At 43.6% G+C, this 27,475-nt stretch overlaps 2 protein-coding genes across 3 annotated transcripts; both read right to left on the reverse strand.

Moving 5' to 3' along the window:
• Nucleotides 1-421: 421 nt before the first annotated feature.
• On the reverse strand, nucleotides 422-7,494 carry sash3 (SAM and SH3 domain containing 3). The gene is made up of 8 exons (XM_030116086.1): nucleotides 7,263-7,494; nucleotides 5,182-5,277; nucleotides 3,516-3,650; nucleotides 2,759-2,894; nucleotides 2,038-2,195; nucleotides 1,704-1,916; nucleotides 1,479-1,623; nucleotides 422-1,037 (listed from the first exon to the last, which is right to left on the reverse strand). The coding sequence occupies exons 1-8, from the start codon at nucleotides 7,323-7,325 to the stop codon at nucleotides 850-852; spliced, it is 1,134 nt and encodes a 377-aa protein (XP_029971946.1). The 5' UTR covers nucleotides 7,326-7,494; the 3' UTR covers nucleotides 422-849.
• A 3,127-nt stretch (nucleotides 7,495-10,621) lies between these two features.
• xpnpep2 (X-prolyl aminopeptidase (aminopeptidase P) 2, membrane-bound) lies at nucleotides 10,622-24,650 on the reverse strand. 2 transcript variants are annotated; one of them, XM_030107009.1, is made up of 21 exons: nucleotides 24,515-24,650; nucleotides 23,828-23,889; nucleotides 23,446-23,556; nucleotides 23,281-23,344; nucleotides 22,470-22,574; nucleotides 20,507-20,587; nucleotides 20,204-20,347; nucleotides 19,157-19,258; nucleotides 17,806-17,887; nucleotides 17,470-17,671; nucleotides 16,275-16,364; nucleotides 15,728-15,837; nucleotides 15,403-15,480; nucleotides 13,532-13,603; nucleotides 13,377-13,437; nucleotides 13,207-13,276; nucleotides 12,963-13,067; nucleotides 12,542-12,601; nucleotides 12,279-12,355; nucleotides 11,931-12,020; nucleotides 10,622-11,083 (listed from the first exon to the last, which is right to left on the reverse strand). In XM_030107009.1, exons 1-21 carry the CDS (start codon nucleotides 24,561-24,563, stop codon nucleotides 10,883-10,885), a joined length of 2,016 nt encoding a protein of 671 aa, XP_029962869.1. In that variant the 5' UTR covers nucleotides 24,564-24,650; the 3' UTR covers nucleotides 10,622-10,882. The 2 variants fall into 2 exon arrangements, with proteins under 2 accessions (XP_029962869.1, XP_029962876.1); XM_030107016.1 differs by lacking the exons at nucleotides 23,828-23,889; nucleotides 24,515-24,650 and having other exon boundaries at nucleotides 23,281-23,289; nucleotides 23,446-23,481.
• Nucleotides 24,651-27,475: the final 2,825 nt, after the last annotated feature.

Below are 27,475 nucleotides of genomic sequence, written 5' to 3' on the forward strand. Positions count from 1 at the left end.
GTCACTCTAGAGGTCAGAACAGGCAGATTACAGCTTTATGCAGGGAGGGAAAGATTTGCAACGGAACAGGTAAAACAGCAACGTACTCTAATGCTGCTGGAAAAAGAAACATTTTGCTTGATGGAGAATTTTCCCATTTCAGCTACATGAAGGTGCAGTATGTACATTTTACGTAAAGTCACTTTGACTCACTACACCATCTTGTGGTACTAAGTGGTATTGCATTAAAGTTGGTTTGATTTGCTAGCAAACTTCTGTAGGTATTAGAATTTTAAACTAAAGATATTATATGATTACCTTAAAACTTCCCTTTTTACATTACAAAAGCTAGAAACCAGCTGAAGTGCGAGACCCCAGCCTGTACCGAGCTTTTTTTTATAAAAGAACTTGTAGATGAGGAAATGAAAAAAAGAGGCTGCAATACATTCACAATAATCTGTGTTTATTGAAACTCTATATACACAATATTATGGTAACACAACTCAGTGTAAGGAAAAAGGAAAAAAATAAGTTTCAACATTCTTGTTTAAATGAGAACTGGAAACATTTGAGACAACTATACACACACACAAACAAACACACACACAAGAAACGCTTAATAATTACATCGTAATAAGACAGTTCACGACACCAGCGTAATTCAAGATAAAAGCCTCTTTCTTTAAAAGTCTGTGAGCGATGCAGTAACTTGTGCTTCTTGCTTTACCGAGTGATCCGTCAGACTGAGACCCCCGATGCTCGTCCGGGTTTCAGGATCCACCGCTGTCAATAGTCCGGCCTCTTCCCCCAAAAGAGACCTTAAGGGGATTGAAATTGCGTCCAGCTTCCCTCAGATCCAGAAGTGACTTCTCAGGACCCTTCGTCTATGTTCAGCTCCTGCAGCTGCTCCTGCACCGCCTCCAGCCGCCCGTCCTTCTCCGCCTCCTCCTCCTCCGTCTTCGGCTCCTCGCGGATGTTCTCCAGGTTCTCTGAGCTCTCGAAGCAGCCGGAGTCCCTCGGCTCCTTGACGTCCTCCTCGGGCTCAGACTCCTCTTCAGCTGCAACACACGAAAACTAATTTGTGAGACATTTCGAGTTCCTCTGTTTGAGCTGACAATAGTTTGATCAGCATCAAAAATGAGAAACACTCTTGTTTCATGTTTTTCTGATTAGATCGAACTTGCTGGATTCTCCGTCTCACAGCAGAATCGGGTGAGAATTGCTTTATTTAGACGTCCAGTCACGAGGAACTGCTGCACTGCTGGAGCTCATTAAAATGCAAATTAAAATCCCGAAAAACGTCAATTCAAGGCTGTTTGACTGCAAACTGTGAGCGTAACTCGCTGCGAGCCGACCATTAAATGTCCCTAATTATGTGGCAGAGGCAGAAAAAGCCTGAACCTCCTGATTGAGACGTTCTGTAGGACGTGGTGGAAATAGTGGATGAGTTTGTTCTCCCGTGATGAGACTGAGCGCCTCGGGGTTTACTGCGGACTCACAGTCTCTGAGCAGCTCGGTGGCGTTCAGGATCTTGGCGCGCTGCTCCGGGTCGGTGATGTTCAGCTCGTTCAGGTGAGACGCTCTCAGACCCGAGAAGTCCTCCAGGCTCTGGAAGCCGTGCATGGACAGCAGCGAGCCCAGCTCCTGAAACACACCGTCTCACACGCGTAAGGCGAGCCGCTCGGACGTCCGGCGCGGCGAGCGTCCGGCTCCGTTGGACTCACCGACAGGCCCATGCTGTCCAGCACCTCCTCCAGGGTCTTGGGTTTGGAGTTCCCCCTGCGGGTCTTACTGTCGCACCGCCTCCTCCTGACAGGAGGGCTGTCTTCGGGCAGCAGGTTGACGTAGATGAACTTGAAGGAGCCCACCTTGTTGTTGAGCTTCCCGCTCCAGGTGCCCACCGGCGGCTTCTCGATGATGTGGATGATGTCTCCTTTCTGTCAACGGGTGTGAAAACAGTCACGGATCTGGTCTGCATCAGTGTGTAACCTGCTCTGCCCACATGCAATCTCAGCATTTGAGCTCTAAGGTGAAAGCGAACCAAAGTTTCACGCTCACCTGCAGTTTGAGGGAGTCCACGTCGTAGGGACTGGGCGTGAAGTCGGTGTGGACCAGAGCGCGGCCGCAGAACGGCCCGGTGTATGAGGTGCCGTTGTCCTCCAGCCTCATGCTGTCCCTCTGACTGTAGCCGCTGTCCAGACTCTGTCTGTCGCTGCCTGGGGACGGTGGACAAGAAGCAGAGTCAGTCACTGTGGGAATATCCACATGGATACAGGAAAATGACAATCCTGATGGTTTGGAAAGATTCAGACTGAAATCAGCACCGATTGTGTTGTATACACTGTTCATATGTGCTTTCTATTAAAAAATTAAAATGATTCTTTTGTTTCTGACAAATTTCAGGCTCGAAACATTCAGGGAGCTTCACTTTGGCAGAAAAGCTTCGTCTCCTTGAGAAAATTGCCATCTAGAAGAGTTTTTCCTGGGAAACATTTGGCATCTCGCTGCTCAGAAACAGTATCAACAAACCACAAATTCCAAACAGGCTCGGTCAATAGGCGTTGCCATGGAAACTGCTGTTAGTCAGCCTCAGTGTTCTGAGGCTTATTTTTGTAAATCTGTTGCATTGACCTGGAGTGAATTTGAGGTTTACAGACACATTAAAAGTAATTTGATCGTCTTCTGAAATGAAATGAGGGATCAGCCTGACTGTACTGTGTGCATCTCTGAAAAGTGTCGATTTGACGAATATCGTTGTGAAGCTCCGGTTTGGACTTACTGCCCGAGAGCTGGCGGGAGACGGGGCTCGGCATCGTGTCCTCGGAGCCCGACGAGCACACGGACGTCCTCTGACCTGCATTCAGGTCTGGGAGAAAGTCCGAGGAGACGGGAGACAGCTCCTCCCCGCTCTCCCCCTGAAGGAGAACAGCGCAGGTCAAAGGTCAGTTCACCTTTAACTTATGCAAATATATGTCAAACTGCAGAAAAATAAGAATCCTAGAGCTTATTGGAGATTGTATTTTTAATGGGGACCGTAAATCACAAGTTAATAAAAATATAAAGAGAGAACGAGTCAGGTTTCACAACTGTGGGATTTGAACCAGCAAAAGTCTGCTATCCTAACCTTTAATCCAGCCATCAGCAGATTATAATCATTGTGAAAAAAAAGGTATCCTCACTATCAAAATGACAAATCCAGATGCATCTACCCCAAGGATTTATGAGAATGATGGCAACTCATTTAATGAAAACTGCTATTTGCGTCCTTCTCAAAAATTGTTTAATCTGGAAAAAACCCCAGAAATACAGTGTTTTGGAATAATTTCACTTGATCCTGTCCATTTGTAAGACAGTATTAAATGGACACCCTCAACCTGAATGTACTCAGTAACATTCCATTCAGATGTGAAGAAATGTCTTGGTCCACCAGAGGGAGACAAACTCAACTATTGTGAGAACTGTTCCAGTGTGTCTGTGCTGTGACCTTCATGTTGGTCAGGTTGAAGGAACATAAGAGACAGTAAAACTGTTCTTACCCCTTCTTCAGCCAGAGCTTTCTGCACCATCTTGGATGTTTTGCGGGTCATTGTGCGGGAGATGACGTTACGCCACTTCTTTCCCAGCTTGCTGCCGCTTTTCACTGCCTCGTCTGCCGTCAGGCCCTCCGCCGGCTGGGAGTCAAAGAAAACAAAGATCATCAGGAACTTTAAAATATGAGGGCATTTTAAAAACCGCAGCAAAGCTTGAGACCCTTTCATACATGTATTTTTTTTTCTCACACTGAAAACAGCAGACTTGTAGACTTGTGATGTGCAACGCCACAGATTTTCTGTCTGATCTGATGCCAAGGTGCAGATCTGACACCGATATTTCGAACAAAGGCTCATTAAAAATTAACAATTGGACTGATTTCATATCATGCACCACATGAACCAATCAAAACAAAATATAAGGCAATATAAAGCTGCAAGGAAAACATCTTCACTGAGTTAAAGTTTTGTGTGTTGGATGTGAACTGTGTTATTTGTTACAGATTTCAACAGTCAATGTATGTGTGTGTAATCGCTGACTGCTAAAATTGTAAATAGATTTTTGGCACACAAAATAACTACATCTGTGATCAACCGCTGCCTATATAGTCTACCATTACCAGTAGTAATGGGCGTTAAATGTAAACACAAAACCGCAACCGCAAAGTCACACACATGCCGGCAGCTGCACTGTGTTGTGGTCAAGCTGCATGAGAACAGTTTCTGAAGGAGTGACACAAAATCTGCCTGAAGACAAACTTTCTGTGCACTCATCACTAAAAACTGTTTGTATGAAGCAGTGAGGAACAGCTGAGAGACAAGAATAGATTCTTTTTTTTTAAAGATATCAAAAACCCAGTAGTGTATTTTATAATAATGTGTTTTAGCGGCAATTTGCTGTAAAGTTATGTTTTTTTTTTGTCACTTTTTTTGTGTACATAAGTCTTCTGAGTACAGAAGGACAGATACTAATCTGTTCAGCATTTTATTTCATGCCTTTTGTTTTATTTGGTGCAATAGTGGTTTTAGAATACAGAGAAAAAAACAAAGATATAGAAACACCAAAGATACAAGGACAAAGAAAGGGACAGAATAAGAAAAAGAGTCAGTGGGAGATAAAAAGACAGAGATATGTAAATATGGGGACAGAAAAAGTGAGACAGAGAAGGAAAACAAAGAATCAAAACTAGACACAGAGGCAGAGACGTTGAGGCTGACGGTCGTCCTCTTGACAGATTTGAAGCTGACGTCTTGAAACAAAGACGCACGACGCACGACGTGAGTCTCGTTTCTCAGAACTGGAGCGTCTTTGTTTGATGCAAAGTCTATCTCTGCATCGCCCCGCTTCACATCCTGTCTGCACGTCCCCGGGCCTCCGAGCAACGCTTCTCCTTCTTACTTCCTCTCCGCTTCTCCACTTCTTTACTCGCTCTGTTCGCTGCGACTTCCACCCACTTGGCCCAGTGCTGCTGGGAAGTGATCGGCGGGTCGTGTGACTTTGAAACATCGGCTGCAGCCGCTGTGACTGGTGGCAGTTTGTGTGGACGCACTGACATTTCAATGGGGAAGGCTGTGATACAATACGAGTAGGAACCGTTGTTTAGGAACTTGAGCGTTCACTTCTACTTCTCCAACCTGTGGCGATTTGTTCGTTTGAGGGGAAGTCACTCACGTTCTCCTCCAAGCTGAACTCCTTGTCGGCCACGACGGGCGAGGTGGGCTTGGGCTTCATGAAGTCCTTGAAGCTGCTGGACCTCTGCAGGGTGAGCTGCAAAGAGGGAACACAGATCGAATCAAACGCTGAATTAAAACAGTCATTCTGGTGGTTTTCTCGGTGCAGAGCTGATAATGCAGATCTCATGGTTGTGCAAACACTGTGTGTGCTTATCGTCTCCAGTGTGTGAAGAGAATGAATCTGCAGAAAGACTCTTCGTGGAAGAAGCAACAGTTTCAGCCTCACACAGTGATGAAGGGTAATATCTGGAATCTGTGACATTAAATGTGTTATTGCAGCAGGATTTATTTAGTTTTTTAGTTCCAGGAAACACAAAGTGCTGCTATTCATCAGCCTGACTTAATGCACCACAGAGGTCAAAGCTAACGAGTGTCCTCATTACTGGGCTGATTTCAAGCATGAAAGCAGAGAGACAAATGATCTCAGCTGAATATTTTTCATAATAACATCTATTTTATTTATGCAGGTAGGCCCCATTGAGAGCCAGAGTCTCCGTTTCAAAAGGGACCTGTCAGTAGCACGTCCTCACAGCAGAGTTTAGTTTTGCAGGATAAGCCCATGAAAAACAAACTCAGCGAATGCTGTTTGCAAATGACAAAACAGCTCATTTTCCTGTTGCTACCGACTATTTCTGGCTTCAGGCTAGACCAGAGCAGTTTGGACGGCAGCGATCCTCTGTACTAAAATTAAATATGTAAAAGTAAGCAAAAAGTGTCATGATTTAAATTACTGCCCTTGATGGGACCAAGGGCATCTTTCTTATGTTTTTATCTGAGCTCTAAACATGACGGCAGACGTGGTCTCAGCCTCTGATATGACCATTTCTTTTACACATGACGGTTTGTAACCCAACCAGCAGGCCTGTCTGAAAACCACAATAACAACTATGTTATGTTCAGATTTGAACCGACATCGATATTTAGAATAACAATCCTCTTCTAGGATGATTTTGTCTTGTGGGCCACATATTTCTCTCCCCTGATGTTGAGTGAATGATATTTGTGCGAAAACAAAGCTTAGATGTGTGAATACAGAGCTTAACCTTCCACCTGAGTCGGCCACCAGCACACAGTATCTTCAAAATCAACTTTTATTTTGAACCAGAAGAGCTAAACTTTGATCTGTTTTGCAGAATTTCCCCATTAGGAGCTTCATTTTGTTGCCTTGGATGAATTTATTCATCAAATTTTCCACATAGCTTCATCAAATGCAAAACCTTATCACAGCTGATCTCTTGCTGAAACCACAGGAAACAAGCGAATCTTCCACTGCTGACAGCCAATCATTGCGGACATCCAGTCCGTCTGTGTCTAACCCGATGGATTGAACCGCCAGAGACTCATCTGACCTTTATAATACCACCTTTAGCTGGTAACTCTGCTCCGCTCAGCCTCGCTTCTTGAAAACCTAACTCAGACTTTTTGCCAAGGCTGATGACCGCAGCGCAGACGTCCTGCAGCCTCCATTTACTGCTGCTGACAATTACGCGTTCGAGATGACTGTGGAGCGCGAAGGCAACCAGAGGTGTAACGACAAGGCGTGAATCAGACCGCGGCCGAGGAGCCGAGGACGGAAAATAAGGGCACTGGTGTCGAGCGTAGGAGGCTCAATCTGTCTCTCAGCAGAAGCCGCAGAAGCCTCTGTGACTCAGTCCACATCTGCACGATGATTCACTCCGTCTGAGCAGAACTTAACTTTTCTCTCAGAGCTCCAGCTGGTGCCAGAGGCTGGATGGGAAAATGTCAAATGTTCTGTTTCGGACTCAAATATTTCTCGCTGAACTTTTCAACAGTTTTCAGCCTGTTGGTGTGTGATACAGCTCGACTTGACCATGAAGCTTCCACCAACTCCAGCTGACCTCCCGTGTTGACACACTGACAGCTGTGTCCAGTGATGAAACCTTTTCAGAACAGCAGACTGGAAACTTCACGTAAAGCAAACCTCCATTTGTGACATTCGCTGAGTTTTTCTTCACTTCTTCCACAACAAATAAACCGAATCAAAACAACCCGGCTCACCTTTTTCTTCTGCACCTGCTCCTTCTCCTTCTCCGAAGCGTTTGAGGGCTTTCGCCTCAGCATCTTCTCCCACGCTGCTCCTGCGAACTCTCCAGCCAGAAAACAAGCAGAACGAAAGCTCTGCCGGATCCTGATCGGTGAGGATTTCTGTCACCGTGCTGCTGCAGCCAAAGTTAGAGAGAAAACACAGAGAGGAAGGCTGAGGAGCTGCTGCAGAGTGACGAGCAGAAGTCAGGAAGTCACATGGTCACGCTGAAACTGAAAAGCCAAACCCTGTTGATGAGATGGATTCTCGCATTCACTGCTCAGGACTGCTGCTGCTGCTGCCCTCTCTGCTGCTTAAAGCTGGACTGCAACAGTTCATGGAGATGTCATCATAACTCAACAAAGCGTTTAGTCAGGATTCACAACAACTTTCAGATGAAGACACGGTAGAAAACAGATAAAAGTCCTGGGAGGTAATTCCAGCATTTCATCACATCAGATTTGTTTTACTTGGGAATTATACCTATCCATCCATCTTTTACCACTTTATGAAATTCCCAGAGTGCAGTGTGTGAAGTCAGGGTTACATGCTGGGTGGGTGGCAGACCGACACAGGGCAGACACACACAGAGGCAGACAGGAAAGAGCTCTGCCATCCTGCAGCAGAACATCTGTGGGGCCTGGTGCCCGGGCCAAGCCAGCCCCTGGAAAGGCTTTCGTATTTACTAAAAGAACACAGTTGTGCCTCACTGTGGAAGTGAAAGACATCTTGACATGACACATTGTGAAACTTAATAACAACTTAGCAGCTGCAGCAGGCCATAACAAAATCACAAAGTAGTGATGTGATCGAAGTCCAGATCTTACAAAGGGAGAGGAGAGAAAACCGGTGTTTGCAGACCTACTTTCAGAATTCAGGACAAAGAAAACACTAGTGCTGGATGTCGAGGAGGAAGTTTGACACAAGTCAGGTTTTAGCTTGTTATTTTGGTCGGGTCGCAAAAACCACATGATGACAAGACCGTGCTCTATTTTAGCTTCCTGTCATTTGACTGAAAGCTGGTGTGAAACCAACGTGTCTGGCAGAGACAGAAGCATCTGAGACCCGCAGGGCATCTGGAGCCTCAGACGCATCTTTTCACTCACGTCAAAGTCCTGTAAAGGGTTCTTCAACAAATTAGAGAAACTGCAGTCCTCCTCTAAACACAGAGCTGACTGATGACTGATACAACATCCTTTTTTGACCACACGAATGTTTGACAGTAACCCTGACTAAAAAAAAAAACAAAAAGTAGAAGAAGCCTGTAAAAGGGAACAATGAGCTCACACTTCTTCCCTTTTTTGTGTCTTTCTTTTCACCACAGATGAAGATGAACATGCCTTTTTTTTCATAAATTATTTTTTATTTCATATTTTTTTTCAGGAAATGCAGAAAAGTTATTCATATTCTACATTTCCGGCATTTCCAACATTATTTTCACCATCCAATCTCACAGAGCGTGCCTTTTCTGAGAAAGGCCTGATTTTTTTTTTTTTAATTTTGAGACTTTCCTTCACGTTTCGGGCTGAGATGTGCGATTGCAGGGTGTGTGTCGCGTTGCACCGAGTTCACACTTTAAGAAGGGTTGAGAGGAAACCAGCCGCCTGCAGACAGGAGCTGCTCAAACAGAGATCAGCAAATACAGTAGAGTAACTCGTCTACTGAGTTCCAAACAATAGATTATTGGTTAATCTGGGGTTTGAGATTTGTTATATTCTTTTGGTGGAATTGTGGACTTCCTCCACATTTTTTATTTCCATACTTTCGCATATGCTTTTCCTTTTTTTTTAAATTTTGTGCATTCCATCTGACATCTATGTAACTGATGAATAAACAGTTAATATTATTCCAAAACCATTTCGACTCCTCCCTCTGTCATTGATTAGGTGCAATCAGTTAAAAAAGGACATAAGAGATTACTCTTTATGTGAAAATGGACAGAGGGCAGAACAGTGTGTATCGTGAATACTCATACTGTGTTCAGCCAGTAAAAGTTATCTTGGAAAACAAGCTGAAAATGAAAAATAAATTCGGTAGTAAAGGTGAATAATTCACCATAAAGTTGAAGCAAGTTGTAAACTGAAATAGAAAAAAAAAAAAAAAAAAAAAAAAAACCCCGACTGCAAGTCAAATCTGTTTGATCTAATGAACTCGCTGCACTCGGAGACGTTTGAAACAGGGGAGGAGCACATTCAATGCCCCAGTTGTAGCGAAAGGAAGGACTTCCTACCAAAAAGTCGCTGTTATTATTTGAACCTTTGTAAATGTTTGTACAGTGGGGCAAAAAGGTATTTAGTCAGCCACCGATTGTGGAAGTTCTCCCAGAGGTCTGTGATTTATAGCTACTCTTCAACTGTGAGACAGAGCGTGAAAAAAAAAACAAGCCAAGAAATCACATTGTAGGATTTTTAAAGGATTCATTAGTAAATGATGGTGGAAAACAAGTATTTGGACGATAACAAAAGCTCAGCTCAATACTTTGTAATATAACCTTTGTGGGCAATAACAGAGGTCAAAGGTCACACTGTCGCTGATATTTTGGCTCATTCCTCCAGCAGGTCTCCTCAGGTGCTATGATGTTTTGGGGCTGGAAGAAGGTTTTGGCACAAAACCTCCACCATACACGGCCCCATTCATTCTTTCCTTAACACGGATCGATCGCCCTGTCCCCTCTGCAGGAAAACAACCCCTAAGCATGATGGTTCCACCCCCGTGCTTCACATGGTGTTCTTGGGATTCGACTCAGCATTCTTCCTCTGTTTCATCTGATTTCCTGGATTTTTTTTTCTTCACATTCTGTCTCTCACAGTTGAAGTGTACCTATGATGAAAATTACAGACCTCTGGCATCGTCTCAAGTGAGAGAACTTTCCCAATCGTCAGCTGAATGGTGACTCCATTTTTTTTGCCTCGCTGTTTGTTATACATGAAAACTGAAGCAGAAAGAACTGGATGCCTAACAAGCTATTTTCCCTCCCCATCCAGCTCCAGCATAAAACAGAAGTAGTTAAAAACAAAATGTGACTGTAATATTGCAACTGAAACCAAAGGTCAAAACACCTGAATGAGCTCACTTAGAGGAACCGTTCCGTCATGGTTCCCTCAAATCCGCTGCGTAAAAAGATCCTTCTGTAAAGTCATCGAGGATGTCAAGTACTTACAGATGCAGAAAACAGAAAGTGGTGAAATTCATGAAATTTTACATGTCCTTATTGCATTAAATAAGATGTGATACATTCTACCGGTCTGCGGTTGCCACATTTGAAAGAAAAATCTGGAGAATGGAGTATCTATCTATCTATAAAAATCACCACATCCATGACTTCAGCACACCCTCATTTTCAGGTGTTCATTTAATAAAATAGAAATTATATTTGCTGGTTATACAAATGTCCAGTTTGAAAACAGGCAAAACATCAAAAACGATCATTTGTCACTCTCAACAGCACAATACATTTACCCACAAAATGAAATCACTAAAATCATATTTTTAATTTAAAGTACAGTGCATCTCTCAACCTGGGTTAGCTGCTCCATAGAGACTGCATAGGAGTAACATCAGTGTGCAAGTCCGCTGCGAGTGGAGACGGGGACGCTCAGACGACATTGTGGAACAGAGAGAGGATCAGGAGGAGGAAGGTCAGCGAGGAGGAGGAGGCGGCTGCGGAGGATCCGGACTGGGCGAAGGGCTCGGTGTGTTTCAGCATCCACTCCCTCTCCTCCCGGAGTCCCTGTGAGTCCAGCTCAGGCCCCAGCAGCCGCCGGATCTTCCCGTAGTATTGATTCAGCCACTGGATCTGGAAACAGTGGAGGAATTTGTTATTGTGTGACATTTCTTTATTTAGGACAATTCTTCTTTCGTGGAATATAACGGGATTATTTGTGCTTCATGCGATGATTTGAGCTCTTTTCTCATCCAAGCACAGCGTTTCTGTGGGGAGCTTGCATGACTGCTGCTTCCGCCCACAGTCCAAATACACAGCTTTGAGGTTAACTGTGACTCTAATTTTCTCACAGGTGTGACTGTGAGTGTGTGTCTGAGTTTGTCTTTTCATGTTTGTGTGTGATGGGTGGACTGGTGAAGTGCCCATAATGCACCACTGCCTTCACTCATAGTTAACTGGGATCTGGTTAACATACACTTCTGTTTAATGTGGGCCCTGTCACCATTCATAAAACCTAAACAGGAATTAAAAACCAACAACATGCTATGAAAACAAAAACAGAAACTATCTCTGATTTCTTCTTCTTCTTTTTTTTTTTAGAAAAAGCTACAACTTCAACACAATGCAGAGACCATGTTTCAAATATAGACGCACTTTCTCGACTATTGAAAAAGACTCCAAACGCAGCAATAAACTTTACACGTGGTTGTGTCTTCTCAGTGTTTTGATCTGTGCAGAGAGGCCTCAGCTCAAAGTCTGGAGGGGGATTTTAGAAGGAAATCGGCACTGGAGCAAGAAACCACGAAAATAAGTGAAACTGAACTCTACGATAACCAAATGTATTTACAGGAAAAAAGAAAAGAATGAAAAGAAAGTGACTGAGGTGAAAAGGAAGCTTTTTTACATGACAGCTGGACATTTATCTTGTCATGTCAGCTCAGATTCTGTGGCCTCTTGTCAAAAAGGTGATTTTGTTTACCTGTTCGGAGCTGAGGAGCGAGGTGTCGATCAGCTTCCTGTCGTACGGGACCAGCGAAACTGTGTCAAACGTCAAGTAGTTGTTTCCATACTGGAGGAGCAGAAAGCACAGACACACAGAAATTATCTTCAGCATGCATATTTCTGGGAATTAAAAAAAAAGGAAAAAGTTAAGATAAGTGAACATGTATGTAAATAAAGGTGAATTTAGATCGGAGAGGGGGAGTCCTGACTGTCTGGTTTGAATGTGACTCTGTTTCCACTGAATCTCTTATCAAAAGTTGAAGGTTTTCACAGGTCAACCTCTGATCTACATAAAGTTACTAACTAAAAAAAAAAGGAAGTTTACCGTTGTATGAACTGGTACAGTGACTACCACATCTTCGATCCTAATCCCAAAGTCGTTCTCCTTATAATATCCAGGTTCTGCAAGAAAACACAAGATCAAGATTGTTATTTTTATCTATATGGTTTCTTACAAGAAGCAGCTGACAGCTTCTGCTAAGAAACAGCTGAATGCTTTTCCATGACTGAGGAGACTGCAGGCTTTAGCACGCTAATCACGACGTGTGCATATGAATTTAGTAAATTTGTAAAAGACAAAAGTCTCACCGATAGAAGTAAACATGCCGGCTCCGAAGGCGATGTTGTTGCTCTGAAATCCCACTGGCCCTGAGAAAGTTTGACAAAAATCCTTTGATGAAAACACAAACCTTAAAACAGCTTTGGCATGTCAACACTGTTGTTCGTGTCGTTTCTAATACGAGCAGTTTCGTTTCACTGGATGTAAAATAGTTACTGATCACACCAAAAATGTAAAGTGAAAACCATCTGGAGTGATATTTTTATTGACCACATGCAGATGCAGTGCACCAGTTTGGGTATGCTTGTGTGTGTGTGTGTGTGTGTGTGTGTGTGTGTGTGTGTGTGTGTGTGTGTGTGTGTGTGTGTTTGTGTTCTCTCTGGGTACACCACAGACTAAAGCACTGTGCGGCTCCTTCAGGACCACGACGTGAGGAAAAACAGGACATACACTCGTGAACTCCAAAGTAGTTTCCGACCCCGTGGCCGGTGCCGTGGCCGTAGTCGAGGCCCACCTCCCACAGCGCCCGGCGACCCAGCATCTCCATGTTCACCCCTGAGGATGAGACAGAGTCTGACACCTGCTGCAGAAACACGGCTTGCTCCACTCACACGTGGTGTGGAGGAAGCGCGCCCTCTAGTGGTACAACACAGAAAACCCTCAGGGAAGAGTTCCAGTGAAGGGCTTTTCCCACCTCTTTTCCCCGATGGAAAAATGGTCCGAGATATCTCGATGTTTCCCATGAGCACTCGAGTGTAGGCCTCCTGCAGCATGGGTCACAGTGAAAAATTGAATTTTAAAGGAGTGACTAAAAAAACAGAGAAAATACAGATGGAGGGAAACTGAACGTGACTGTACGGCCACCTTTTGCATCGCTGTAGGCTTTCCCCAGTGAACTGTGCGAGTGATGTCCGTGGTGCCGTCTCTGTGGCGGCGGTAAGACACACAGTGACTCATTTAGACTGCGCACGAGGAGAAGTGAAACTAGATGAGCATTCAAGAGGGGTGTTCTTACTCACAGGTACTGGCCTCCAGAGTCCACAAGGTACATCTCATCAACTGTCAGCCTCCTGTTGGTTTCATTTGTTGGGCTGTAAAACAGCAGAGCAGGAAATGGAAGCAATGTTTCACCCCCAGTGACAGGATGTAAAGGACCGTAGCACAGATTTGAAGCTCGTAGCTTTGGTCCTTCTTACATGTTCTCCTTGTGTATGAGTAAGTTTTCAAGTCTGGTCCCTGTTTTACCCATCTGAAACGCAGAGCCTGAACATTTTTGACACACTGCAGAAAGTCGAGTATGGTATTATAATACAACCGTGTTATATGAGAGATGCAGTTAGGATCTATTTTAGGAACTTTCTAATGGTTGTAAATGAAAAACACAGCTGTGGTGAGGATTTTGCTCCATGCACGTGACTCAGCATTGATCGTGTTCAATCATTCATATCAACGAACCAGCGTTCTGCAGGCGTGCATCAAACCATGCTGAATCTCCAAGTCTGCATGAACAAGCTGACTGGGCTGCCTGATGCTGTGGAGATGTATTAGCTGACAAAATAGATAATATAAGTGTTCAATCCAGGTAAATTCTGTACAGTCTTCTAAGTCAACATGGCAGCTCGTCTCAATCCTCTTCCGTCTTCATGTCCTCCTTCACTGACTCATGAATCTTTTCTTGTTTTTCTAGTCTCTCTCTTCTGCTTCCTCCTTCTCCAACAACCTTGCTCCAATATATTCACTATCTCTACTCAGCACATGCTCAAACCATCTCAATGTGGCTACCCCCTTTATCTCTGAACTGCTGAGCCGCAGCTGCCCCTCCGATCTGCTCAACAGTAGTGGCTGCAACACGTTTTTAAATTTGAATCACTGATGACCATTTCTGTCAGTTTTAAATTCATGTGCAACATGCGGGACCTGCAGAAAGCACCAGGCCTGATAAATTACATACTCAAACCAATACTGCTTTCAGTTTGTGTGTTTTTCGGGTGCTGAGCTAAGAATGATATTACGAGTGGCAAGCAGGAGGACTGAAATGAGCGCTGTTAGTGAATTTACTGGACTGGATGGAGCACTGAGCTGCTGAAGGTTGGATGAAATGGAAGATGGCACCGACTTGTTGGAGGAGGAAGTTATCAAACAATATAAAAACAAATACATAATAAAACGAAGCACAAGTTCCAGAATTGCGAACATTCATATGTTGAAAATCACACTGTGCCACGTAAACTAATCTATCAGCACAAACTGATTCTATTACTCTGCATGATCTGAAACTCATTTCCTCATTGCAGAACAACAAACATACAGAATGGATAACGTGTGTGAGACACTTATTGCGTTACTATACCACCTTCCACACCTGAGCACATGATATCAGGTTTATTAGTAAACAAACCTTGATTAATTTAGGCCTGATAGGATGAATTTATGGAGTGCAGCCTCTGTATTAAAACAAGATTCAATTAAACCGCTCACTCTAGTCTAATCTCAGTTTTTTTAAATTAGTCTCATCGCCCAACCCATGTTATTTCGAATACAACAAGAAAACAGTTTTTTTCTATTGATTTCACACTGTTGAGGAGAACTCATGCGCTGATATACTGATATATATTGATATATTGCAGATATGAAAAACCATGAAGCAGTTTTTTCTTTGAATTTCTCTCAGCCTGCTGAAAAAAGTAAATTTGACTTTAAGATGACGGCCGTCTCACACAGCGTTCACTAACATTTTGACGTCAGCATGTTTGTCTTTGTCACCATAAAAACAATAAATGGTCAGTTTGACCATTAGGTTTTTTTTTCTTCTTAAAAACCAAAAAAAATGCAACAAATACAATATGCAATAGCGGCATACTGGACTGTAACATAAAGAAATCCATCGTACCTGTAATGAGCGAGAGCAGCATTGGGTCCACTGGCAGAGATGGTCTCGAAGCTCGGGCCTCTGCTGTCCTTCTGTTCGCTGCAAAATGTTTCATTACTTTTGAAAACCATCCATGAAAACAGTGGAGAAGTCACTAAAGAGGAAGGCCTGAGTTTTGTGTGCAACTATAGTGCATCCAGCCTGTCTTGGTTCATAAACTAACTTTAATTTGAACAGGATTTTATCCGGTTACATGTTGCCTCACTTTCATCCAATCTGAGAAGTGTGAGTGTCAGGATGTCTGTGGATTCTTCAGTCTCTGCTCTACAGGTCACCTCTGCCTCACCTGCGGCGCTTGTTGACGTAGTCGGCGGCCGACAGCTCCGTCTCCGCCCCGCTCGGCACGGATTTCTCCAGCCACATCAGCAGCTGGATGACAGCGACGGCGTCCCTCACCTGCTCGGAGGGCAGTCGCACAGTCACACAGAGGACGGTGCCACGCTTCACAGACGTGTGTGCAACAGTGTTAACTCGCTTCGCTCTTGCAGCCTACGCCGTCCTCTCTCTCTGCACCTTCCTCTGATCTCTAACTGTGGAACTCGAGGGATCATCTTGCTCTCTGATATCCGCTTGCTTGCTGTTTTTTTTTTCTGTCCGATCCTCTCCTCTCCGCCTGTCTCTAAACCCCCAACCGGAGCAGCAGTACAGCCTCCACCTCTGATTCTAGTTCTAAAGAAGTTTCTTTACAAAGTTTTTGTCTCTCTGAGCTTATTTATGAGGCATTTGGCAATGTCATAACGTTTAGTGTGTGTGTGTGTGTGTGTGTGTGTGTGTGTGTGTGTGTGTGTGTGTGTGTGTGTGTGTGTGTGTGTGTGTGTGTGTGTAGACCGTACGTGGGCGTCCCTCAGTATTCTCTGCTCGGTCTCATCCTTCACAGCTTTAGTGGTCAGCACAGGAGAGTAGGTGCTTGTCATCAGTTTGTCCTAATAAAAAAAAAAAAGAAAAGAAAAAGAAAGGAAATTAGTTATCTAATTTGTTGATTAACAATAAAGAACATAATACTTTTTTATGAGATGTATTAATATTGGGCAGGATTGCTTTCAATACATTTCTATTATTTCTGATGTTTCCCTGTAAAGTGTTGTGAAAAGCTCTCTACGATGAAACGCCTAATTGTTATCTTATCATTGTTTATTGCCTGAAAAAATGATGATGAGAGCAATCAGAGATCAGCCATATAACAAAATAAAGCGCGTGGCATCAGTGGAACAGCATGAGTGCGTCTTTATCTTCTGCAAACTGCCATCATGCTCAGTGAAACATGGGGCTTGTTGACTAAAGGGATTAAATTACTGTATGTCTGAGGAGACGACGTCTCTGTGTCACAGAACTAACCAGGACTTTTTACAGACAAGGAAATTTCATGTGATACACTTTTTGTGGCCACTTAATGCAGCCTCATGTGATAATCTTGGTCATAAATTCTGCCTTTACAACTGTTCAGTTCTAAAGCTTTCATTGGGCAATTTTCAAAATGCACACAGCCTTTGGAAATCTTGTTTTTGTGGTGGGTTAAGTACTGTTGGAACATTTTGGTTTGCATCTCTAAAATCATTCTCCTCAGTTCCAGAAGGGAAGTAAAAACAGATTATAACACGTCACATGTGCAAGTCGTCTACTTAACTGCTGATCTTTCTGAAACTGTACTTTCACCAGGTTAAAACTGAAGCTGTAGATGACTGGGTGGAGCTGTCTTAACCCTGTTTATGAGCCCATGGGATTTCGTATAAACGGCTCGTGAGATTGCTCCGTTATGTAACGTCGCCGTGAGTTTTGACGAAGCGCTGTCTGCAAGACTATTCAAAAAGAAGAAACCCAAAGAAAATCTTAACAAGCTTCTGTCAAGATTCTGTCTCTAATACTGGCAAGTGCCCATATAATGCAAAGCATTGTGGGATTGAAACAGACTGTTCTTTGTGCATATAAACCCATACGCCAGACTGGTCCTTTATTTCTATGCTGGTATATAAAATGTGATTCTTCAGAGCAGAAAGAGGATAAAACACAGTCGGTAACATTTCTGCGTACCTGCGGCGTGATCAGCTCGTAAAGTGCGTAGTTTGTGTACTCCGTACCGATCCACACTTTGACCCCGGGCCGGGACACGTACTGCTTCACGTGCTCCAAGACGCTGTCGTAGCCTCTCAGCCGCACGCACAAGGGCCCGGTGCAGGAGGCGTTCAGGTACACCTTCAACTCCTCCGTCAATCGGTCCATGTGGACGAAGAGCCTGGCGAAGAAAGGTCACTTGATGTGTTTTCAAAAGAGAATGCAGAAGGTCTGTGCAGAGAGTCTGGGATAAAATGGAGACATGAGGAAGAATAACTGTCACTTTCACAAGTAGTCATTGACAAATGGATTTACCAGATCTCATCCAGCGTGAGAAGTGTGTAGGAGTAGAAGAAGGGATTGTATGGGATGTCATTGCCACGCAGATTGAAGAGCCCTGAAGGAGGAAAACAAAAACGCACAGGACGGTCTGTCAGGAGCGACTCGCACACTAATTGAGAATGTCTGCCACTCCAGTCATGAGGCGCTGAGTGAATTTATTGTTGGTGTCTGACGTGCGTGACTTTCTCTGTGTCTCCGTCATCTAAAACCAACTCGCTCATTCTGAAATCAGAAGACTCGTGTGAGGAAGGATTCACGGTTCATTTACAGAGCGCCGAACAGACACCAGTGTTTAAAGGAGAAGACCTGCGTATTATGGCTTAATCAATTCAGTTTGAGAAGGTCCCGCTGATCATGAGGGATTAAGAATTCAGGGAGTGGATGAGTCCAGTTTGGAGGGAAAAACAACTTCCTTTAACACCAGTTTCCTGTGAAGCACATTTCCCATCGCAGCCCTGCCAAAGCCTACAGATGAACGCTCATGCTTCCTCCCATTCACTGCATTGCATCAATTATCCTTTAATGTCTTTTTTGGGAGCGCCCTCGTCTGGTTACTTTTTCACTCAACATACTTATCAGTTCTTGTTTTGTGATGACAATCCAGTACCGTTGGTTGTTTTTGATATGATGATAGATAATCAGAACCTCTCAAGGTTCAATATTCCGGACACCAATAAGAAAAAACAGAATGATGTTTACGTTCCATCCATCTTTGCATTTCTTCATTTGTTGAATCACCTTTAAGCCCAGCTTTTAAGATGCATAAAAACATGAATAAAGTTATACATTTAATGTTTTTTGTGATTTTTTAAAATGATTTGAAGGACATATCAGATAAAATGGTCCTCTTTTTTTATTCCTGGAGGGCATGTTAGGTGTTGGACTAGTCGCGGTGGGTTGCTGTGTGACTGCAGAGCACATGAACCAGCACTAATAGCAGCGCCGTGTTGCTCCATCCTCATCTAAATAAACAGACCTAAGTGACGTGATCAGGCAGGACTGGGCGCTGTAGCTCCATAGCACAGGAAACGAGACAACAACTCACACAATTTTATTTTCAGTAGACTTCACAATGTGTAGATATTTCAGTGTGTTGGTCATAAGCATGAGTTAATTTAATTTTGAAGCTTAAAAATCTTAAAATGGAAATTCAAATCTGGTGAAAATCTTCAGTGAAGTGCATTAACGTTTATAGCAGTTATAAAGATTTATATGATGCCCATATCAACTCCATTACTCAATCATGGCTCAATGTTATTGTGAATGTTTTTTTTTTCTTATAATCAGCAGAGATTTATGGACGGACATTCAAACAGGTACTTACAGGCGGTTTCATCCAGAGCTGAGAGCAGAAGAGCTGTGGGCTCGTACGGACTGACCCTCATCTCACTGCGTATCTGCTCCACTTTCACCTGCCACGACCTCTCTGGGAAGAGAAATAAGATCATTTCACCAAGTCAAACGACACTTGACACCTCGTAAACTGACTCCTTTCATATCTTCACTGTTATCAGATCTCCCATCTGTATTAGTTTGTGGTCTTTCTGTGCTTGGATGGATGGATGGATGGATGGATGGATGCTAAATTCCTCCTGAAAACTGAGGCAAACTGCAGAGGTAATGAATCTAAGCTCTTTGAGTTTTAATTCAATGAAAAATGAAGTTAATAAAAGCTTTGATTAAATTGCCCATAGGTGTGGCTGAGTGTGGCTGCCTCTGCCTCTCTCCTACGACGGACTGATGCTTTGTCCAGCGTGTATCCTGGGATCAGCTCCATTAGCCTGCCACCCTAATTTGGAACAAGTGGGATAAAAGATTGATGGATGTGAATATTTGCTGCTTTTGAAAATGTGAGGCCGCCCAGTGCGAGTGCTTTTACCGTAACTTGGCCCTTTTCTTTGAAAAACCTGTCATCGATACACTTTTCATCTCTTAATGGATTCCACTCAGACATTCAGAACAGAGTGCACTGTTGCACCTGAATGAAAGAGAGGCGTGCAGCGAGCATGTCCCTGCATGGGATGCTTTTACAGGCCGTGGTCAAATGTGAAGACACACGCAGACCATTAGTTTTACGACGCTCTCCATTTGTTCCATTTGTCTCCCCCCCCACCGCCCATCATCAAGATTAACAGGACCCGTGTGCATGAAGATTGCTTCCTGGTCTGGAGGCTCCCGCAGCCTCTTTAAGTTCGTGTTTGATCAGTCGGCCAGCCGTAAAAGCACGAACCGGCTGTTTATGGCCGCTTATTGCTCTCTGTCCTGTCTGCAGGTATTTATCAGCGCACAGATAAAGAGCCACCATATAGATAGAGCAGGAGACAATGCTGCGCACGTATACGAACACAAACACACACACAGAAAAACCCACGTATGACCCTGTCAGGCAGGCGCGTGAGGCTGTCGGCGGCGATGGACGGTCTGTCCTTCCACACTTGATCGACCAGGTTCACGGGGATGGACCTGAGGGTGCGATTGCTCGACTCCAGGATCAGACTGTAGTCTCCGTGCGTTTCTAATGGAGGAAATTGCAGATGATTGCACACACTGAAGTGAATCAATCACAAGTAAACAGTCCGTGTGGCGACCGGAGGCTCCATCAGCGATTTTCCATCTGCTCGGGTGAGACTTTATTGATGTTAACCAGGGCCGACGGGAGGGGGAGGGCACTCACCGAGGGAGAAGAGGAAGGGATCGAAGCCGATCTGGCCGCCCGGTGGCACCTCGCTGATGAACCACTCCGCCAGATTTGACACTGGAGAACATCACACATGACACACCACGGCCGTTATTGAGGGATAGTGGGAGATTATTAGAATATGTACACCCCACAGCAATACTCAAATGAGTTTTCTGCCAATTAGATAATTAATTAAAAGCAAATGAGGACAAACTGCTGGTGGACTGAAAAATGACACTGTGTCCGTTTTATTAACTGCAGTAAAACCTAATCACATGACTGGAGCTCAGTGAACTGCAGTTTAATATGCAAAGTCTTGCTTTTCTACTTTTCCATAAACAAACAGAATAATAAATGTTCTAAGTCTAAGTTTGGTATTCGAATGAGTATTCACAGCAGCTTTGAAATGATAACTGTGAAACCAAAAAAACAAACTTAGGAAAGAGCAGCTTGACAACAACAATAGGAAAAATACACGATTTTCGAATTTCCCAACAAATAGAGAAGCAACAACATAACAAAAGCTCAATGGTTGAAGAAAACAGCAGTTGAAAGGTCTAGCAAACAAAGAAAACCACAATATATCATCAGTTTTTTTTAACTTCTCCCCCGTTTTATGAAAGATGTTCAATGTTTTTTTTTCTCAAAATAAACAGTTTTCTGGATGTAAATTGCAGGGCTGCATCAAACACTTTTGCAACAAAATGAAGTGACAGCAACTGACAAACATGCAAACTGGGGAGAGGAAATGTCACTATTTGAAATCCATTTGTGAGACTGATGTTCTCATCCTGTTTCGTTGATGCTGTAGTAACGAGCGGCCATGTTAGGCTGGGAGTGTGTGCAGTTTGCATCTCACAACTAGCTCATTCCTCATACTTTATTATCATAAAGTTTTTAAGACATGCTGAATGAAGTAGAGCGGTCCTGATCACTGATCAGTTAGAAATTTAGCAAAAGCACTGGCAGGAGGATGGATGGATGGATGGATACAATACAAGAATAGCAAGACTGAAACATGCGAAATGTGTTTCTGGGAGCTTGCACAACCACGGTGGACTGGGACAATGGGGAATAGAGCAGCTTGGGCTGCAGTGCTGATCACACCTGAAGTTCTCAGATTTACCTGCATCCACAGTTGACAGCAAATATTTGGGACTCGATTGACTGCTTTGTCTACAGGTTTCTGTTAGAGGGTTGTTGTTTTTTTTTAATCATCAGGACTATCAGGACCTCATGATCCTGTCTCCTCACCACAGAAAGAATTTTGAGAATTTGTTCATATCATAGAGAGAATCTATTCATTGGAAATTTGTATAACGGCAGCACTGATACTTCTGTTTTTAGTTTTTATGGCTTGTCTGTTTTCAAATGAATTGAGCTCAATTTCTTTTTAGTATTATAAATGCCAACCGTGGAAAATCACTCCTTCCATTCCACCCCGAGGTTAGAATGAAAGTGACAAACAGTTTTTATTTTTGTGATTTCATCTTGTGATTTCCTTCAGTTTCAAAGCCCGCTGGACAATGCTTGTGTGAATTCTAACTTACGATTTTTTTTTTGTATAAGTAGCATGTTTATTCATCGAGCATATGTGTTGTTAATTCACAGAGCGAGCTGTAGTACACTGAGCTCTCTGCGATGACAACAGGCGGCCGGACAAGTGACAATTTGCGAATTTCTCTGCAACAAAAGCTGCGATATATTAAAATCAGTGCTTGATGAATGTGTGAAAATCATCATTTTATGTGATCAAAGTGTTTGGGGAAGACAAACTAAACTGTGACTTTTGTTTGTTTGCGAGCTATTTTCATCATGTTGATCCCATGACAGTATGTGCAGCATTTGGAAGGCTATTTTTGGGAATGAAAAATGTGCCAACAACCGGCAAATATTCAACTGGAATCCATGTGAGCTTTGTTGTCATAACAAGTCAGCAGAAGACGATCGGCCTTACTGTCGGTCTGCAGCTCCCAGTTGCAGTCCATCTGTCGCTCAGCTTGAACCCAGTAGCGGCTGTCTGTCCACAGAGCGGCCTTGGTCTGAGTGACTACAGCAGTGCCTGGGGAGAGGCGGGTCAACAGCTGGGTTATGGACACGGCCGCAGTGACAGTGAATTACAAACGACTATAAATGTCAGAGCTGGCTCGGAACAATGCGTGATGAGCCAGCTAATCTTGAAAAATGTGTGAGCAGACAGAGGAGGGCACAGAAGAAACGCTAAGAATACAGCAGCCTGGCGATGTGTGCTGGATACATAATCGCGTTTACATTATTATTCTGCTGTTGCGCCCCTCAGTTCAGATACATAAACTGAGGTGGGAACAGCTTAGCAGAACCCCAAATCTAAATCTGAATCTGAATCTTAATGGAGGCCCATAAAAAACACGGAGTTCTCCCTGTGGAGTTGAGTGCAGGTTTTGCACCGGGTGTAGACAGCGTGCAGTGATTTGTCGTCAGTTCTTTATCCTTTCATCCATGCAACAGCTGAGTACAGGAATATGCGCGATCATTAATCCTGTTTGCAGCTATGGCGTGGAAATAGATCTCATGATTTAATGGTAAAGGTACTCCAGCGAGGGACGCCGCCGGCAAACGAATGAGGAGATGCAGCGATGCAGGGGAAAAAAAAAAAACATTGAAAACACATGAACGGGGAGTGGGATGTATGGGCGGGATGTGGGATGAAAGCAGAGGAGCAGCGTGACAGCGGCGCTCGCATGTGGGGAGGTGAGTCACCGGGAGGAGGAGGAAGAGGAGGACTGTACCTGAGGAGCCTGTAAAACCAGTCATGAAGGCCAGTCTGGCGTCACGCGGTGCAATGTACTCGCTCTGACAGGGAAACACTATCAGTTACAAAACACACACACACACACACGCGCGCGCGCGCGCACACACACACACACAGACAGGAAGATGAGCAGAAGATGTACCAGGTGAGCGTCAGTGCCGGGGATAATGTAGGCAGAGATATTCAGGGGACGCATTCGCTCTCGCAGCTCCTTCAGCTGGAGAGTGGTGTTTACAGCTGTGCTGGGAAGGTACTGCGAGACAGAGAAACACACACATGAGACCTGGAGCCCTCGGATATAATTAAAACCCGAGGAGCTGCTGATTTATCCCTTTCTGTATCTCCCATTGTAATCATTAACTGTGAAGTGTCTGCAGGAATCATTAACGGGAGGCGTGAGAAGCTCGAGCAACATGTTTCAGCAGTGCAAAGACACACACTGGCACTTTGTCGTTGTTGTCGATTTCAGCAGTAATGTTGTGTAAATTCCTTCAGATAGTATTTCCTGGTGGTTTTGATCATACCGGTGGGGTCGCAGAACAGTTCCTCTGAGTTGCCTCGTATGTGGCAGCACCAGCAGCGACTCCTGGAAATAGATGCACACAGCAGTGAAAAACCCAGCAAAGCCACAGAAAGAAGTGACCGACCTGAGCTACGGAGATGGGAGCACACTTTCAAATCAGTGCAAACCAACACTCTACTTATTTGTTTCTTGTATTAAGAGTTTTTGAACACTGCTCAACAGATGAATCCCTGTGACTCAAAACAATGATCATCACACTAAATGAGGCTGGACAAAGTCACTCCCACAGAAAAGTACAATCATGACTCCAAGTCATGTTCAAGACTGAGATTTATCAGAAATCTGTTGAGTAAAAGTAACATGCTGAGTATAAAAGAATTACAATTTACTTCTGAAATTAAAAAAAAAAAGAAGTAATGAATGAACCAGCTCCAGATCTGTCAGTTTCTACTGTCTGCTTTGTGAGCGACTGTGTCTTCAAGAAACTCAGTTATGAATGAATCCTTCAGTCGCACTAATTTTGGTCGCATGGCAAACCCGTGATCAGTCCTCTAAAAACATTATAAGTTCCCACATTTTACTCAGCTGCAGCTTCCATAATCACTGTAAACACTTATCATCATGGAAGTCTCCACACGGACCCGGAGCAGAGAGCGATCAGTGAGCGCTCGGATGAACTTTTCTTTACCTGTCAGCGCGGCCAGAGACAGAGCCAGCAGCCAGCTGCATGAAGGCATCTTGGCACCAGGAGTCTGTTCAGATCCGCACGCTGAGTGGCTGGCGATCCGAGGTGGATGCAGCGTGTGTGAGAAAGCGTGCGTGGGTGTCTTGTGAGAGAGTGAGTGTGGGTGTCTGCTCGTAAAGGCATGACTGTCCCCTCGCTCTCTCTCTCTCTCTCTCTCTCTCTCTCTCTCTCTCTCTCTCTCTCTCTCTCCTCCTCCTCCTCCTCCTCTGCCTCCACTCACTATCCTTTCTCTCTGTTGCTCTCTCTGATGAAAATCACACGCAGAGGCTTGAGGAGTGGATGTTGGTGTTCCAAAACAATTCCTGCTGTTCTGACCCAAACATGTGTCAGCTCACCCTGACCACCCAGCTGCTTCCTTTATTCTCTATTGTATCAAACTGCTTTTCACTGTGTAATGATGCACTCCGGGCACAAGGGGTTAGAGGGTCACTGTATCGTTTTTTTTCATTCATGCATTTATTTACTCTACCAAATGTTGTTGCTGGCGTACTTGAAAAGCTCACTGTGCATTCTGAGAAGCAGCGCTACACCGAGCCGAATGGATCGTGCTTTTTGTCTTTGCGTCCATGTCCAGCTAACAGAACCGTGCGGCGGTATCTGCATTAGTACATCACAGACTAAAGGCAAGTCCTTGAAAACTCTGCAGAAATTTTCATAGAAAGTGTTTGCTGCTCAAACCTTTGAATTCATGCCAAATGTGTAATAACACTCAAACACTCAGCCAAAAGAAGGAGGAGGAGCAGAAAAGAACAAGACAGTGTATATATATATATATATATATATATATATATATATATATATATATATATATATATATATATATATATATATATATATATATATATGGGGCTGCACAGTGTCTGGGAAATGTCTTTCTAGTCACATATTTTATTTTTCCTGGAACTTGTTTTGCCTCGTTTCGTTCCTGCCATCTATAAATTGATGCTTTCTGCATTAATGCAAATGCAATAATTGCTTTTCTTGCTCAGAGCGGGGTGAAAAGATAGGCATCACTCTCATATCAATCCATTAAAAATGAAGCTGTTGCCATCCGCTACTTCAGAAGGAGTAGAAAAAAAAAGGCATTTAACAAAGATATCTATATTTCATATGAAGAAAGGGGGAAATGAACTTGTAAATCTCATAATTATTTTGATCAATTACAGAAATCAGCTTTTATTCAGAGTTTATGCTCAGTATTAAATGAGCTTCATAATCTTGGTGTCACTGTATGCTGTGAAGACGTCTGGGTCCGTTTGGACAAAGACTGTATCTTTACATTCGGAGCATCCAATGGAAGTGTTCTGAGGTCTGACACACCTCAGTGACCTCCTCCAAAGACGTTGCATTTGATGGTCAGTGGGCCTCTCATTTGGTGATCTCTGACTGGCCAATGGGAGGTTGATGAAAACTCTCCAAACAAAAAAAAAAAAAACATATTGCCGTGACTGTCCTAATGTGCTTCACATGGTTGGTGTGGAGGATTGCGAGCTCGAAAGGATTTGAACGCTCCTCCTCAAACACTGTGGGTGACGCAGTACGGGAGGAGCGGGCAGAACTGGAGCATGAAAGCGAGCACAGCGGCATCAAAATGAACTGATTTCAACTTTTGTTTTCTTTGATGTACCGAAAAAATGTTATTTGCTTAAAAAAGGACATACCGGTATGTAAAATACAATGAATGGAACCAACCCAACCTATTGAAACTGTTTGCACCAATAAAACTAAATCTCTACAGCTTGTGTGGAACCACATCTTATTGCTGTTTTCTTGTTTTTGTAATTTGCTGCATGTAAACACACAGCTTAAGACTGATATTGAACTACCTGCTGATTTCATTTGTTGATGTAATTAACTCTGCAGTGGCCTGAGAGCCTTAAAGATGATTTTGAAAACCAAGCAGACCTTCAAATTACAGCACTAAAATAATAGAGAGGCGGTGATGGGACACGATTCGTGTAGAGTGATAGCTTTTCTTTATAGGTAATAAATGTGTCTGTGGGGCTCACAATCGGAGGATATGAGAGAAAATCATGAAGTCGATGGAATATAAAACCTCATTAGTGGCTTTAATGTAGAATCACTTCTTTCTCACCTTGAGAAATGAGATGAGCTAAACCTTTTAATTAAAAGCAAGACGGAGAACAGCTTCTCATGTTCTGAATGAACAATGAGGGGTGCTGATGGGACGTCCTGACGCTGCTGAGCCTCCACTGTAAGGCGGGATCAGTGCCATCAGCATGCCAGCATGTTAATTTATCATGCTAATGTTTACCATCGCAGCTCACAGTGTGAGCACACACATCTCCCAATTAGCATGAAAGCAACTGTGGCTGATCTGAATGTCGTGTCACTTCTGGAAACACCAAAATCAGAAACAACAATGGGAGTGGATGAGAAGTTACACTCACACACACTCCATGTGGCAAAACTGTTTCACTCGGACAAATAAACATAAACTCACCAGCTGAGTAACAGGAACCCCGAAGGGACGGAAAAAAACATAACACAAAATATTTAATGACAACGAAATTGCAATTTCTGCAGTATAAAGCTCACAAATGTCTCTTTCTGAAGCACACTGAAGCAATCATGAGGAAGACTAGGGTTAAGGGTTAAATCACAAAGGCTGCCCGGAGAGATTCTCAAGAAAGTTCAACATTGGGGTGAGCTTCAACTAAAGCTGGAAGCAGAGCCAACACACACAGACCATGTCCTATTTTTAGACACAAGTTCATATTTCAGTAAGAAATCAGGGTCCCAGAGACTAGAAGAGGAATCTCCTCCATGTCACATGGCTCTAAGGCCATCATTTATGTATGCCGGGAAATCTAAAACAATTAGAGGGAGCCGAAATGATACAATCTTGGTACTATAATCTGTTCCCAAGATTTATTTTTAGTT

This window comes from Salarias fasciatus, chromosome 2 (assembly GCF_902148845.1).
Source record: "Salarias fasciatus chromosome 2, fSalaFa1.1, whole genome shotgun sequence".
Lineage (NCBI taxonomy): Eukaryota > Metazoa > Chordata > Actinopteri > Blenniiformes > Blenniidae > Salarias > Salarias fasciatus.